Below are 16368 nucleotides of genomic sequence, written 5' to 3' on the forward strand. Positions count from 1 at the left end.
GACGAGGATAACAGGGCTTTCCTGAAATCCTGCCTCTCAGTCTCCTTGTCTGCTGTCCTTCCTTGCCTTGCTGTTTGTTGGGAGAGCTGTGGCAGTGAGCACGGAGAGCCCTGACCTGGCTGTTGTCCCTCCCCAGCCAATGTCCAGAGGGATACACGTGCATGAAGGCAGGACGGAACCCCAACTACGGGTACACGAGCTTTGACACCTTCAGCTGGGCTTTTCTGGCTTTATTTCGCCTTATGACTCAGGACTTCTGGGAAAACTTGTATCAATTAGTAAGTAAACACTTTGCTTTAGTGTCATACGTGGTGAGAATTTGGGGATAAAACAGGAAAGGGAAATGTGAGAAGCTTTGTTTTCTTCCTTCTCTCTAAAAGAGTGAGTGCAAGTAAAGCTGCACAGTGAGATTTTTCGGGGGGGAGGAAGGGGACAGTACCTGTCAGCAGGTGTTGGGCTTCAAGTCCAGAAGGGAAGGTGGGTCCAGCTGAGCTGTGAATTAATTCGGGAGGCACCTTAGCACTGGCTGCAGGAGGCTGTGGGCGTTCAGCCCTGCTCACAGAGGGTGCTCAGGCTCTTTGGAGGGCAGAGAGTTTTCTCGTGACCTGAGGGTGCTTTGGGGACCTTGCTGAAACAGCTTTTCCTTGATTTGGTTTGTTTTAAGGGAGTCTGAGCGTTGGGTTTCACACTGTGCCTCTGAATCCTTTCCAGTGTGTATCCCTTGGATGTTCCCTTAGGGGAGGAAGGTGGATGTCACCTTTTGTGTTCATGGCCAAGGAATGTGCAGTGTCTCAGCGCTCTGCAGGGAAAATGCTGAGCTGGGAAAGATTCAGCACTGCTGGATTTTCTTAGAAACATTCAGGTCAAGAAACTTGGGGTTGGCCCATGCGTCGCGTGTCAGGGAAGCCCAAAATTGCTTCCCTTTCCTTTTCTAATCCCTCTGCCATTCTATTCCACTTCCAGACTTTACGAGCGGCAGGAAAAACCTACATGATCTTCTTTGTGCTGGTGATCTTTGTGGGATCGTTCTACCTGGTGAACCTGATTTTGGCTGTGGTGGCCATGGCCTACGAGGAGCAGAACCAGGCAACACTGGAGGAGGCAGAGCAGAAGGAGGCAGAATTCAAGGCCATGCTGGAACAATTGAAAAAGCAACAGGAAGAAGCACAGGTGAGAAAAAAGGGAATTCCTTCCTGTAAGGGTGGTGAGGCCCTGAGGCTGCCCAGAGAAGCTGATTTTGCTACCTGCACAAGTAGACTATAAAAATCTTAACAAATTCTGACTGCAAGTTTCTTCCAAGGAGAGAATAAACATCTCAGTCCTGCCCCAAAGTCTTTTACTCAGGTGCTTTAAGGCAAACTCTTTCTTAAAGCAGAAAATGGAGCATTAATCCTGGTAAGATGTGATTTATTTTTCCCTCCCTTTCCTGCACCCTCAGGCTGCTGCCATGGTCACCTCGGCCGGGACGGTCTCTGAAGATGCTGTGGAAGATGATGGTGGGGGGAGGATGTCTCGGAGCTCCTCGGAGATTTCCAAACTCAGTTCCAAGAGTGCCAAGGAGCGTCGAAACAGGAGGAAAAAGCGGAAGGACAAGGAGCTGTCGGAAGGAGATGAGAAGTGTGACAATGAGAAGGTGTTCAAGTCGGAATCTGAGGATGGCATGAGGAGGAAAGTGTTCAGGCTACCGGATAACAGGCTGGGAAGGAAATTTTCCATCATGAACCAGGTACTTTTCTGTTCCTTCACTAATGTTTGTGGTTGCTTGAGGTCAGGATGATATTCTGCTTTAGATTCCTATTGGCACCTCGAGGGATCTGCCTGCTGTCCTAAACTGCGTTGTGTCAGGAGAACGCTCAGGGCCCAAGTTTATGACTCTCACACACACATTCCTGGCAGGAATTGTTCCTGAGGAATCCAACCAGGTAACTCCTCCACTGAGGCAGCTCATCCAGCCAGGAGTGAGCAGCTCTCACAGTGCAGCCAGCGAGTGAGGGGTGATGGTCTGTGCAGACCTGCAGAGGGAGGGAAACAGATGGAGAGAGACTGTTTACAAGGGCCTGGAGTGCCAGGGCGAGGGGGAATGGCTTCCCAGTGCAGAGGACAGGGTCAACTGGGATACTGGGAAGAAATTCCTCCCTCTGAGGGTGGGGAGGCCCTGGCACAGGTCGCCCAGAGAAGCTGGAGCTGCTCCATTCCTGGCAGTGTCCAAGGCCAGGCTGGATGGGGCTTGGAGCAACCTGGAATAGTGGTTCCACCCCCCAATGGCAGGGGGTGGAACGGGACAATCTTCAAGGTCCCTCCCAACCCAAACCATTCCGCGATTCTACAAAACCACGCCAGCAGCGCTTTGTGTCCATCCTTCTCACTCCATTCCTTCCCTTCTCCCCCAGTCTCTCCTCAGCATCCCAGGCTCCCCTTTCCTCTCCCGCCACAACAGCAAGAGCAGCATCTTCAGCTACAAGGGGCGGTTCCGCGACCCGGGCTCGGAGAACGAGTTTGCCGACGACGAGCACAGCACGGTGGAGGAGAGCGAGGGCAGGAGGGACTCGCTCTTCATCCCCATCCGCGGTCGCGACCGGCGGAGCAGCTACAGCGGCTACAGCGGCTACAGCCAGGGCAGCCGCTCCTCGCGCATCTTCCCCAACCTGCGGCGCAGCGTGAAGAGGAACAGCACCGTGGATTGCAACGGCGTCGTGTCCCTCATCGGCGGGCCCCCCTCCAGCATGCCCGGGGGCCGCATCCTGCCCGAGGTAGCTGCTGAGCACAGTGTGAGGAGGCTCCCTCCTCTTCATCATCCTCCTCCTCTTCATCATCCTCCTCCTCCTCCTTTCCAGGCAGAGCGGAATCGCAGCAGGATGGGTCAGTCGGTCTGAGCGCCGGCCGTGCCGTCTGTGCTGACAAACAGCCTAAGCTTCCAGTGCCCGTTTCCTTGCTTCCCTAACTCAACAACCCACCTCCCTCCCCTCCAGCTTGCTGGGGAAAAAAAGGCTTGGAATTGAGTCCTTAATTAAAGGACTATTAATAGTAGGAACCTTGGTGTGTGTTGGGGCGATTCATACAGAACTATTTAAAGCTGGGAATGGGAAAACCAACCCGATTTTTAAAGGTAGTTGTGAATATTCTCCACAATAAGATAAAATATTTAAGGATTAAAGGGAAATACAAACAATCTTTTTTCACTCTCACTAAATTCAAGGGGCAGCTGTTAGTAAAATAATGAGTTTGTAAAATATTCTTTTTTAATTGTTGAATTCTCCTTGACTGTGGCTTTTTGCAGTTAGTTGAATGAATTGGTATTGAGAAACCTTTTAGTGGATCAGCATTTCAGAGTGCAGGAGAGAAACAAAGCTCCAAACATAGAATATCAGTTAGTGGGGCACAGAAGAATCTGGATCCAATTGAAACAACATCATTTGAGAGAGACCTTAAGCAATTGTTTCTGAGGAAATCTGGTTACTGAGCTGAAAAATTCCAAGCTATTTTTTTAGTTATTGGAATTCTTGCAACCTGTTTGACCCTAATTAGTCGTGTTAAGCATCAATTCCCTGCCTGGTTTTGTTCTTCCTTAGTCAGCACATTAGTACAGTGTTTTGCTTCAGTATTTAATCCCCTTTCTAACAGAGCATGGTTGTGGTGGGAACAGTGACCAGCACAGTGCACGTGGAGAGAGAAAGTAGTAATTAGCACTTCTTGTACTAACTCTATGTAGAGAGACAAAAACCAGCCCAGTTATCTGTTAGTCCCCAGGATTTTCTGTGACTGACAGAGCCTGGCAGTGCAGAGCCAGAGCAATCCTCGAAGGGAGCCTGAGGTGCCTTTGGAAGTGCCAGCTCTGAATCAAGGGGAGAAGGTGATTGTTCCCAAGGTGAAACAACGTGGCTTTACCTCCCCGTTGTGCCAGAAAACTGGCTTTGTCCTGGGCTGGACTGGGAGAAATCCCCATGAGTTCTCCTTGTTGTGGCCAAGCTTCTTTTAGTCTAATTTCCAGATGGAGATTTTGAAATAAATGTTGATACTGTCAAATTGTAAACCTTATTAATTTGTGTGGCTCAGATGAGGCTGCTGTGGAGTTCTTGCTCTGACCAGCGGGTTGTAGAGCGGCTGGAGGAAGAATCACTGCCCACCTGTTTGGCTGTAGGACAGAGAATAAATTACGCTGTATGTAATTAGGAATGTTCTCTCAAATATAGTCTGGAACTTGTCTAAGGCTGCAGAGCACTGGTCCAGCAGAAAAAAGGGCTTTTGATTTGACCACTTAATGTGTTGTGGGAAGGTGGGAAGGACAGAGGGATATACAGACAGCACAGAACATGGAAATACAGACTAAATGCTGCATTTCTGGGCTCAGAGTGGGTAAGATACTGGGAAGACTGAAGCCTGTATTAATCATCATCTGAATTTTTCAGGGTACTACTGAGATTGAAATCAGGAAGAAACCTGGTGGGTCTCTCTTGGTCTCGATGGATCAGGTGAACGCGTCCTACGGAAGGAAGGATCGGACCAACAGCGTCATGACCGGGCTGACCAACACCCTTGTTGAGGGTAGGTGTGATCTGGGGATTAGAGGACAGGGATCCAGGGTGACCCTTGAGCCCCTTCCAGTGCCTAAGAAGGGGCTCCAAGAGAGCTGGAGAGGGACTTTGGACAAGGGCCTGGAGGGGTAAGACAAGGGGGAATGGCTTCCCACTGCCAGAGGGCAAAGTCGGATGGGGTATTGGGAAGGAGTTCTTCCCTGTGAGGGTGGGGAGGCCCTGGCACAGGATGCCCAGAGAAATTGCCCCATTCCTGGAATTGTCCGGGGTCAGGTTGGGCAAGGCTTGGAGCAACCTGGGATAGTGGAATTCAGCTCCCTCTGCTTTAGAGCAGTACATATCCATGCATGGTTTTGCCTAAATCTGCTTCTTTTGGGTCTTTATTAACAAAGAAGTATTTATTAGACTTTATTTTACTTGGCTTTGCATCCGAATTACGTAGAGATGGAGGTAAAGGCAGCAAAGAGGAATTGTAACTTTACAATAAAGAGGATGCAGTGTGGAGATCAGAGGAGTGAGGCAATGTCAGGTACGGGTGTTCTGTCTTCTGTCATCTCCCAAGCACTGGAGAGACCTTCCCTTGCTACAGTCCGTGGGAGAAAAGCATTGGAGCTACACTGAGAGCTGCAGTGTGACAGCTGTCAGAAGAGAAAGGGACTGTTGGATGGTGGGAATTCTGGAATGGACAGCACATGGAGATGAGATTTCCCAATATGTTCTGCAGGAGCCAGCAAGAATTTACGAACAGCAGCCACATGCGGTTGATGATCTCAAATTCCTGCTGTCTCCTGCAATAAAATTGTATGAAAACTAAATATACTTAGAAACAGAGCAGGGTTTTGCTGCCGCTTCCCTCCTGCGCAAACGCCTACGGGCTCCAGTGCCACGGGCCTCTTTTTAACTTCAGAAATTCCAAGGCAACTAAATACTAAGCAACCAGAGAACCAATGGGAGGGAGAGCACAGTGGTCCTTTCCCTTCCCATAAAGAATAAAAGTTGAGGGTGCACAGCTGCACAGCCTGACTGGAACCAGCAAGTCAATAAATGGGGGCAGCTCCTCATTTGTATTTCTTTTTTTTCCCTAAGCACTTGAGATAAGCCAGTGTAAAAAAAAAAAAACGGACACAGCATTGTGTTTGATTTCTGTAAATGGATGTAGTTAGTCTTAATCAGGTTATTCCTGCTGAAAATCCTTCGCAGCGTTATGTCATCTCTTTCCTCTTTTAGACCGTGTCTGTGTTCAGCACAGAATCCATCTCAGTTATTTAAAAACTGGCACCAAAAGCCGTTTGGAATCTGTAACTTTGATTTTAGCTGTTTTACCTTGATCAGTTCGGAGTTAAATATAGCCCTTCATTTGGAATAATTTGCACTGAATCATCCTGGTGGGGCTGAAGCACAGGGTCCGGACGGCAGTTACGGTGACCCGGTGCAGGTGCTGTGTAGATGTTGTGTAGGAGCAAAGGAGAAGTCACAAAGCTCAGTAAAATCATAAAATCCCAGAATCCAAGAATCCTTGAAGCTGGAAAAGAGCTCCAAGGTTGTTGGGTGTAACCTGTGACCGATACCCGTGCTGTCACCCAGATCAGAGCGCTGAGTGCCACATCCAGTCATTCCTAGGACACCCCCAGGGATGGGACTCCGCCACCTCCCTGGGCGCCCCTTCCAAATCCTGGCCATCCTTTCCATGAAGAATTTCTTCCCGATGTCCAACCTGCCCACAAACTTGACCCAGCTCTTCTCTCGTGTCACCTCCATGGCCATTTTCACAAGGTTCACAGTTTTGTAATTCTTCAGCCTCAGAGATGAAGCCTGACCTCTGTTTTGTTTTGTACCTGTAGAGCTGGAAGAGTCCCAGAGGAAGTGTCCCCCTTGCTGGTACAAATTTGCCAATATGTTCCTGATCTGGGAATGCCATCCATACTGGATGAAGCTGAAGGAGATCGTGAACTTAATTGTCATGGATCCTTTTGTCGACTTGGCCATCACCATCTGCATCGTGCTGAACACGCTGTTCATGGCCATGGAACACCACCCCATGACCCCCGAGTTCGAACACGTGCTCTCCGTAGGAAATCTGGTAAGAGAGCAGTGGTGAACACTCCCTGCAGCTCTGCTCCTGCTTATTGATGTGGGCTTAGGCTTAGAATAAATTGCAGTGTCGATACTTAGCACGAAGATCAGAAAATAAGCAAGAATCACTCTTTGCCTGTTCTTTGTCTGTCTCTCCTCCCCGCTCCAGGTTTTCACTGGGATTTTCACAGCAGAAATGTTCCTGAAGCTCATTGCAATGGATCCATACTATTATTTTCAAGAAGGCTGGAACATCTTTGATGGGTTTATTGTCTCCCTCAGTTTAATGGAGCTGAGTCTCGCAGATGTGGAAGGACTTTCCGTGCTGCGATCTTTCCGATTGGTATTCCATATTCCAGCTCTTCTTTCAATGTTGTCATCATGGAGCTACTACAAAGTTTAGAATCATAGAGTTGGACGGGACCCACGAGGATCATCCAGTCCAGCTCCTGGCCCTGCACAGACACCCCAGCAATCCCACCCTGTGCTTGAGAGTGTTGTCCAAACGTTCTTTGAGCTCTGGCAGCCTCGGGGCTGTGCCCATTCCCTGGGGAGCCTGGGCAGTGCCCAACCAGGGGAAGAGCCTTTTCCCAGTATCCAGCCTATCCCTCCCCTGACACAGCTCCAGCCATTCCCCTCACATCAGAAATTTTTCCCATTTACAAAGGACAAGGGAAGACCCACATTTTTCTGGGTTTGGGGAGGACAGAGATTGAGTGGTGCTATTTTTTATGGGCTCTTCTTTCTTCATCACTGCTCTTTACGAGGTCTGAGCAGCAGCTTGTTGCATTTGGGCAGGGAAGGGTGACCTTTCCTTTGGGAAGGGAGATCAGCGTGTGGGGAATAACTAAGTTAAAATGCACAAGCCCAAATTTCCAGAAAGGTTAAGCATTTTCTGCTCCCCGTGACCTCAACAGCAGAAGCATGGACTTACCTTTACATAAAATACAAGTTGGTTGTTGGTTAGGAAGTTCTGCTTGTTTTTCCTCTTTGCTTAAGATTTGTCTGTTTTGTTTTGGCTTTTTTTTTCTGTAGCTGAGAGTCTTCAAACTGGCCAAGTCCTGGCCCACTCTGAACATGCTGATAAAAATCATTGGTAACTCAGTGGGTGCCTTGGGGAATCTGACCTTGGTGCTGGCCATCATCGTGTTCATCTTCGCCGTGGTGGGAATGCAGCTCTTTGGCAAAAACTACAAGGAGTGTGTCTGCAAGATCAATGCGGAGTGTGAGCTACCCCGCTGGCACATGCACGATTTCTTCCACTCCTTCCTTATTGTCTTCCGTGTGTTGTGTGGGGAGTGGATTGAGACCATGTGGGATTGTATGGAAGTGGCAGGACAGGCCATGTGCTTGATTGTCTTCATGATGGTCATGGTCATCGGAAATTTAGTGGTCAGTAAATGGTTACTGATGGGCTTTCTTGGTTGCCTCTGGGTGGGGTAGAACTCGGGGAGACCTCAGGATGAGGGAGTGATGGTTTGTGAGTCTGTTCCTGCTCTGTTGAGGTCCCTCTTGGCCTTTGATGTATCGAGAGTCCCGCAGACTTTGGTAGCACAATGTTAAAGATGTTCTTTGCTTGATGAGGACCTTAAAGAGTTGCCCATAAATGAAGCGTTTTGCAATAAAAGCTGAAGGTATGAAACCCTCAGTCGAAGGGGACAGACCTACACCTGACCTGAGGGACAGAAGAAGCTAAAAGAAGCAAAACCTGGCATTTTAATTACCAGGAAATTAAATAATTTGGTGCACAGGGGAAGGTCCTGAAGTGTTAAAATGAGGATGGAAGTTTCTTCTAAAACCTGCCCACTGGCTCAGTCATGAGGTACTGTGGTGTGCAGGAATGGGCTGTGAAACTGCACGGCCTGTTGTGTGGGAGGTTGGACTAGATCATGATGGCTCCTTCTGGCCCTAAATTTTACGAAGAAAAGTCTGTGGAGGAAAATGTGAGCAAGAATGAAGTCACACGAGCAGTCACAATTCCTCAAAGTAGTTGTGAGCTCTCTCTGAGAGGTCCTGTCTTGCCAAAGGGTTTTGATAAAATAAGTCTTGGGGATGTGGGCAAGGAAATAGAGCTGGGAGTGATCACTCAAAATGCCAAGATTTTCCCCGTTTTCTTTGAGGCAGAGATGGGACTAAATCAGTAAAGCTGAGTTTAAATCCCGTGGGGATGAAATCCCTCTCTGACATCTGCAGTCTGGATCCTGCAAGGGGCTCAAGTCAGGGACCCCTGGGACCCCTCAGAGCCGTGTGCTGCACCAGGGTCCCTGTTCAGGGAACTTGTTGCAGCATCAGGGTCTCATACCTTGAGCCTTGGGCACCTGGATAAGTTTGTGGGACACCAGAGCTGGTTTTCAGTGGTGTTTGGAGACAGCTCTGCAGCATCAGCAGGGCTTGGGTGCCGAGTGCTCCCGTTCAGCCTTGGGAATACCCACCCTGTGTGTCAGTCCAGCATCACCTCTTCCCTTTCAGGTGCTGAACCTGTTCTTGGCCTTGTTGCTGAGCTCCTTCAGCGCAGACAACTTGGCAGCCACGGACGATGACGGGGAGATGAACAACCTGCAGATCTCGGTCATCCGCATCAAGAAGGGCATTGCCTGGACCAAGGCCAAGGTGCGCGAGTTCATGCAGGCTCACTTCAAGCAGAGAGAGGCCGACGAGGTGAAACCCTTGGATGAGTTGTATGACAAGAAGGTGAACTGCATCGCCAACCACACCGGGGCCGATATCAACAGGGACATCGATTACCAGAAGAACGGCAACGGCACCACGAGCGGCATCGGCAGCAGCGTCGAGAAATACATCATCGATGAGGATCACATGTCCTTCATCAACAACCCCAACCTCACCGTCCGTGTCCCCATTGCTGTGGGGGAATCGGATTTTGAAAACCTCAACACAGAAGATTTCAGCAGTGATACAGATCCTGACGGCAGCAAGGAGGTGGGATGAAGTGCTAAAAATTCTTTCGAGTCGTTTAGCCCGCTGTGAGAACCTCTGGGCAGGCAGAACTGCGTCCTTCCAGCACAAAACTGGTGTTTATGTTATGGTGTTGTCTTTGCACTCAAGACAGAAGTTTCTTGTGCTAGGAGCTCTATAGGAAGCCACAAATACTTGTGAATGTATCTAATTATAATGTAAAGTACATATAATCATGGAATGGCCTGGGTTGAAAGGGACCTTAAAGATGATCTAGTTCCAACCCCCCTGCCATGGACAGGAGCACCTTTCATAACATAAATACTTAGTCCTGTCTGTCCTGTTAACGTGAGACATAAGCTGGGTCAGGAGCTCCGTGATTAAAGTGAGGAAACAACTTTGATTACAGTAAATGTGGTGAACAAATGGCTGAGTCCTCGTGAAGTTTGATACTTGTTGGGAACTGATCATTGATTGGATTGGGGTTTTGTGTTGCAGAAACTCGACGAGACCAGCTCCTCTGAGGGCAGCACCATTGATATAAAGCCTGAAGTGGAAGAAGTCCCCGTGGAGGCACCAGAGGAGTACCTGGACCCAGATGCCTGTTTTACAGAAGGTGAGAAGGGAGTGAAGGAGGAGGCTTTGGGGATGTTCTGGGGACCAGTCTGCTGTAAGCTCACCCTAGGGTTAGGTCAGCCTGGATCAGGGCTGGCTCTCAGCTTTTCTCAAGGCCTTTCTTGGTGAACTAATTCAGAGGGATTTGCAGAGTGAAGCTCTCGGAGATGCAGTTGCCATTGCTAGGATGTAGATCATAGAAATGTGCCATAGTTTGGGTTGGAAGGCACCTTAAAGCTCATCCCAATTCCACTCCCCTGCCATGGGCAGGGACAGCTTCCCCTGTCCCAGGTTGCTCCAAGCCCCAGTGTCCAGCCTGGCCTTGGACACTTCCAGGGATCCAGGGGCAGCCCCAGCTGCTCTTGGCACCCTGTGCCAGGGCCTCCCCTCCCTCACAGGGAGGAATTTCTGAAGAATTATAGATGGCCTGATGATTTTTGTGCAGCTGATGCCTGAAGTACTTAGAAGCAGAGTACTTTTCCTTTCCTGTAACTGGCCTCAATGTCTTTCAAGAGCCGATCCGTTACAGGAATTCCCATGGCAAAGATGCTTTAAATGGTTCAAGGTTATTTTATCAGCAAGTTTTCCATTTGTCTCCTCAAGAGCATGGACCTCACCAAATAGAACGAGCTGATCTGTTCCCAAATGGATGTTAATTCTGGTGCCCAGACACAGAAGTGGCGAAACAACCCTAAAATCCTCAAGAATGCAAAAGTTTTAAGTGATACTCAGCATGTTTCATATTGGTGGCATCAAAACTGCTTCTAGACAGTGAGAATTTAATGTGTTTGCCTTAAACCCTGTGTTACCTGAGTGAAGGTGTGCCCTGTCCCCTGTTACAGGTTGTATGCAGCGCTGCAAATGTTGTCAGGTCAATATTGAGGAGGGGCTGGGAAAGTCGTGGTGGACCTTGAGGAAAACTTGTTTCCTAATTGTGGAGCACAATTGGTTTGAGACTTTCATCATCTTCATGATCCTCCTGAGCAGTGGTGCTCTGGTGAGTAAAATATGTGTAGTCCAGAGATGTTGAGCTCGGGGACATCTGATTGTGTACAGGAAGTTTTGGGAAAAAGCAAACTGGGGGAATTCTTACATGGAGAACAACCCAGCTCCATCGTGGTACTGTACAGAAGCTTTTATTGGTGTTTTTAGTTTAGTTTAAATGAAGAACAAAGCCTTCAAATCGGGGTTCTGATCCTAGTGTCTATGTTTGATTTATGTTTTTTGTATATATATATATTCAGCTCATCTATAACTGTGTATTTAACTCATCTCAGTATCATGTGAAGCCTCTGCATAACGACATTGAACTGTGGAATAAATCCCAGGTAATGACACGAGCACCTGGTTGTTTCCCAGGCTTTTGAGGATATTTACATAGAGCAGAGGAAAACCATCCGGACCATCCTGGAGTACGCGGACAAGGTCTTCACGTACATTTTCATCCTGGAGATGCTGCTGAAGTGGTGTGCCTATGGATTCGTCAAGTTCTTCACCAACGCCTGGTGCTGGCTGGATTTCCTCATCGTGGCTGTATGTATCCTCTCCTCCTTACTTCTGCTTGGGGGAACGGTGGTGGTTGGAAGAACGCTGGGAATGTTTCCTCCTGAGATCCGTCCTGACTGAATCGTAGATTTAACGACGGTTCAGTCCCAGATATCTCTGAATTCCCAAATCAAGTGGTGCCTTTTCCTGGTCTTAAAATCAAAGAGTCATGCACGGTTAGAAGGGGAAAAGGGATTTTACCTTGGGATTTATTTTAAGGATCCTTAGGTGCACACGTCCAGGTCACATGCATCGAAATGCACCCCTCCAAATGCCCACCCCAAAAGATTGGGTATAACATTATAGGTGTTACTAATTAGCAGATCTATCAAAGATTCTCCAATGAGAGGCTCCAGTGAGCCCCCCTCCCCAAGGAACCTTCTCCTGGATGGTTCTATCTTAGTTTACAGAATGTGTTCTGGAGAGGACCTCGGGGTCTGGGGCACGCTGATCCCTGGCTACGAAGCTTCTAAAATGTTGAGTCTCTCAGCTTGACAAACAAGTCCAAGAACGTAGGCAGAAAGCACGAGGAATACAGAAGTTGTAAAAAAGGTATAACAGGGGTATAATAGAAAAGGCAAAAATCTTCATGGCATCACAAGGATAAAACCCTTGAGCCCTTTGGGTACTGCCAGTGTTTCCTGTGCAGCTGTGGGATTTCTGCCCTGCAGGCACCAAGGAGGATTTTCCAGCCCTTGGCTCTTTTGCTCTGCTGAAAATAGAATTTCTAGGAGACCTGCCCATGTATGGAGCCCCTGGGAGGTGGTACCAGTGGGACAGCTGTGCCACAGACGTGGTATCCCTTGGTGACATCTCGAGGACTCATGTTCTCTGTAATCGTTTCCTTGCTTTATTAATGATGAGGGGGTGATGAGGCAGCAAAATCTCCCCATCCCAGCACCCCACGAGGTCTGCTCCGACCGTGGGGCGCGTGTGTTTGTGAGAATCTCCATACTTGGGGAGCTTATTGTGCACGAGGAGGTTCAGCATCATCCACCCTCTGTTCAAAAGTTCTAATGCCCAGGAAAGAAGCAGCAGGATGGTATCAAAGGAGAAGGACGGCTCGGAGGTCGTAGCATGAGTGAGGGACACGGTCAGTCAGGACAGAGGCGCCCTGGAATCCCCCTGCAGAACATCTCAGGAGGGAGGGTAAATCTGAGAAATAAAAGGGGGAGAATAAATGGTAGAATTAGAAGAAAAAAGACAACAGAGAGAAGCTTTAGCAATGAATTTGGCTCTGAAGCACAGCGAGGGAATTTAAAATAAACGGAATTTGTGCTGTCCAGAGTGGTAGAAAGTTGTGTAATTCGATAGGAAATTTAGAATCCCAAGTGCTTGGATTCTTTTAAAGTGTTTCATCACATCCATCTGGGAGTCAGTGGCTGTAGTCACTGCCCCAAGAGCAAGTGTGTTAGAAAAGAATTACCAATTTTTCCAAGCTTCTCCTTTGGAACATTCTGTGTATGATTCAGTTGCTGTTCAGCACCATTATCACTCTGGAAATATTCCTGAGTAGGTGGAAGGAACTGTGCTTGGAATTCAGGGGCAGAAGTGACTCAAACTCTGTGTTTCCTGTAGGAAAATTGAAATTTGGAATTCTGGTTTTTTTTTAAATCCTCTCTGGTCCCCTCAACACCTTTCCTTGGACACAACCTGCACGTTATAAGTCATTTTCTGGCAATAACCCTGGATCTCTCTCACTGCCTGAAGATAAAGTACCAGTTTAATTCCAGTTGTTTTGGATGAAGTGCAGTTTAATGGGCAGATGTGGTACAAGTTTAATTTCCTTCCCAAGTATCTGGGGGTGGAGCAAAGGTCAGGAACTTCCCAGGCAGGTAACACACGTCCAGGGGGGGAACAAGTGTAGAAGGATTTGGAATTCCCAGGGCTTTAGGAGGAATTCCTGTTTTCCCTCGGTGTCACAGACAGAAGAGTTGCACGTTTTTCCCTGAAAACCAAAAAAAAATCTGAAATGTGACTTTGAGACGCCCAAATATCCCTCAGCAAAATCTCAGCAATGCTTTGTGTCCTGTATCTGTTGAATCACGTTTTTTTTAACCCAAATTTTGTGGCGTGCTGTGGAAGGGGCTGGAGCGAGCCAGGACGGCAGGGAACGAGCCTTTGCATCCTAACAACGCTCTTGGATGTTATTTTGCAGGTTGCTATAGCATTGTCCAATTCCCCTCCTCCTCAACCCCATTCCTGGGTGTGTTTGTGAAGACTTTTCCTGGGTAATAATGAAGGATTCTGCTTTTCAGTCAATCTGGGATTCCCTTTGTCCGACCTCGGTGCCTGCTGTGTCTTCTGTTGGAATGTCCTCAGGGAATAATCCTCAAAGATCCCTAAAAGCTCAAACAGCCTTTTCTGTCACGGTCTTAAGTGTCCTGCTCGGGAGTAAGATGTTATCCCGAGGGGAAGAAGCTCTAAAAATGAGGATTCTGTCTTCATGGCATCATGGAATCATGGAATGGTTTGGGCTGGAAGGGACCTTGAAGCCCGTCCCGTTCCACCCCCTGCAGGGACACCTTCCACTACCCCAGGTTGCTCCAAGCCCCAGTGTCCAACCTGGCCTTGGACACTTCCAGGGATGGGGCAGCTTCCAGGGATGGGGCACTTCCAGTGTTACATTTTCAGGGTAAATAGACCACATCTCCAAATCCATCGGATTTTTAGACTTGTGCCCAGGATTTTAACTTACTGACGTTGCCAAGGGCTCGGTCCTGGCCTGACTGAGCTAATTCTGCCTCACAAAGACTTTGTTGGAACCTTTGGGACACCCCTGGCGTGGTTCACATTAGTGCAATTTTGAAGTCAGATGGAAAAACCAAAGCTCCATGTGGCCTTAAATTGTGGCCACTTATTTTTGGGGCAGATTCCACAGAATCACGGAACGGTTTGAGTCGGAAGGGACCTTAAAAATCATCGAATTCCAAGTCCCTTGCTGTGGGCAGGGACACCTTCCATATGAAGCTGGAAAAAGCACATGAGCCACATGCCCAAATAAGATGAAATCTCAATTTTCCCACACATTTTATGCATTCGAAATGTGGATCTGGTATTTCCCTGAAATACGCGTGGAATTTAGGATCATCCTCATAATGAATTCTACTTTATTATTCCAGTATCTCTTGTAGAAAAGAATGATGCATAGGAAGTGTCCTATTCTGAGAATTCAGTTCAAACCCCACCTGTTCCAGGAGGAGCTCCCGTGGTTTTCCGTTGTTTGTTGCTGTGTGTGGATGTCTTTTTTTTCCCCTTAAAAAGGGTTCACGTCTCTCTTCTCTGTGTCTGTAGCGTGACACGAGCGAGAAGTGGCAGCTGATGTGCTGTGCCCGTAACTGTTTCCGTGTGGCCAAGTCACACCTGTGACTCAGTGGGTTTAAGGATATCTGATCATTCACACGTTCAGAGCCTAAATCTGACCCCGGGCTGCTCAACAGCTTCTCCTTGGGACTGGAGAAGCGTTGGAGTACGGACCTAAAAGCCGTGCCGCAGCTCAGCACCCGAGCCTGGGCAGCTGTCAGACGGCTCCTCCCTCGGGGTCGCTCCCGAGCACGACTTGGAGCGGGCAGAAAATGCGTTTGCTCCGCGTGCCAGGCAGGGAAAAGCCCGGCCCGCTCGGGTTGTGAGGCAGGAGGAGCCGGAGCGGGGCTCAGGACCGGCGGCGGCAGAGGGACGCGGTCCCCGGTGGCGCGGTGCCCGCGGAGAGCTTGGCGCAGGTGTGCAGTGTGTGTATTTATCTGTATTCTTTCTCATAGGTACCTTTAACATTTGTCTGGCTTAAATTTCATGGGCGCCGCCGGGATCCTGCAGCCGGTAAAGGGCGAGGGTAAGGTTTTTGTCATCGTTTGGGCTCTTCCTTCCGACAGCCCCTCTCCGTGTGTGTCTCTGCCTCTCTCTCACTGATCTCTCCCCTCTGTTCTTTTCTCAACCGCATTATTTCCTTCCAGGTCGGTTCAGTCAAGTGAAGTAGGCAGCTGGTGTCATGGCTTCGGTATTTGGGGCGGCCCAGGTGGCTCCTGGGCTGGGCAATCAGGGCTAGGGGATCCAATCTAACAGTCTGGAACCTTTTTTTTCTTTTTTTTTTTTTTTTTGTTTTTTTTTTGTTTTTTTTTTTTTTATTTTGTTTTGTGTTTGGTGGTTTTTTTTTTTTTTGCTATTTTTTTCTGGCTTTTTTTCTATTTTTTTTCTATTTTCTGTGTAGGTCTCTTTAGTCAGCCTTATAGCTAATGCCCTGGGCTACTCGGAACTAGGTGCCATAAAATCCCTTAGGACACTAAGAGCCTTGAGGCCTTTAAGAGCGTTGTCCCGATTTGAGGGGATGAGGGTAAGATGCCATTAGCAGCTGATCCTTCTGCATGCCCGTGGAGCGGTTTTTTTTAAAAGCATGCTAGAACTGATCAAAACTGGTGGAAAGAAAATTCCAAACAGAATCATGATGCAGCTGCTGACTTGATCACCTCTACGTGGATGTACCCTCACCCTGCCCACCGCTGCACCCTCCCCTCTAACAAAGGGAGATGCATAAGCTGCCTCATTACATTAATTACTGGCCCAAACCACCTGCCATTCGTAGCCGATGTCGACACTTGGCTGTTCTCATTTGGCCTGGCTTTGACCTCGAGCATCCGAGGGGCTTCTCAGCTGTAATATCTTTATCTAGGGAGAATCACCAGGTGCAAAGAAG

At 48.5% G+C, this 16368-nt stretch overlaps 1 protein-coding gene across 4 annotated transcripts in view; it reads left to right on the plus strand.

Annotated features, from left to right (window-relative positions):
* SCN8A (sodium voltage-gated channel alpha subunit 8) overlaps positions 1-16368 on the plus strand; it is a 59529-nt gene that overhangs the window by 31400 nt on the left and 11761 nt on the right. For all 4 annotated transcript variants that reach the window (XM_032093815.1, XM_032093813.1, XM_032093814.1 and 1 more), the window contains 13 exons: positions 137-278; positions 964-1170; positions 1439-1726; positions 2391-2750; positions 4407-4542; positions 6374-6612; positions 6775-6948; positions 7641-7997; positions 9075-9545; positions 10020-10137; positions 10979-11133; positions 11496-11669; positions 15886-16008. In XM_032093815.1, the coding sequence (XP_031949706.1) occupies positions 137-278; positions 964-1170; positions 1439-1726; positions 2391-2750; positions 4407-4542; positions 6374-6612; positions 6775-6948; positions 7641-7997; positions 9075-9545; positions 10020-10137; positions 10979-11133; positions 11496-11669; positions 15886-16008 (2944 nt within the window). The remainder of the gene's footprint in view (positions 1-136; positions 279-963; positions 1171-1438; positions 1727-2390; positions 2751-4406; positions 4543-6373; positions 6613-6774; positions 6949-7640; positions 7998-9074; positions 9546-10019; positions 10138-10978; positions 11134-11495; positions 11670-15885; positions 16009-16368) is intronic.

The sequence above is a fragment of the Corvus moneduloides genome, chromosome 30 (assembly GCF_009650955.1).
Source record: "Corvus moneduloides isolate bCorMon1 chromosome 30, bCorMon1.pri, whole genome shotgun sequence".
NCBI classification, from domain to species: domain Eukaryota; kingdom Metazoa; phylum Chordata; class Aves; order Passeriformes; family Corvidae; genus Corvus; species Corvus moneduloides.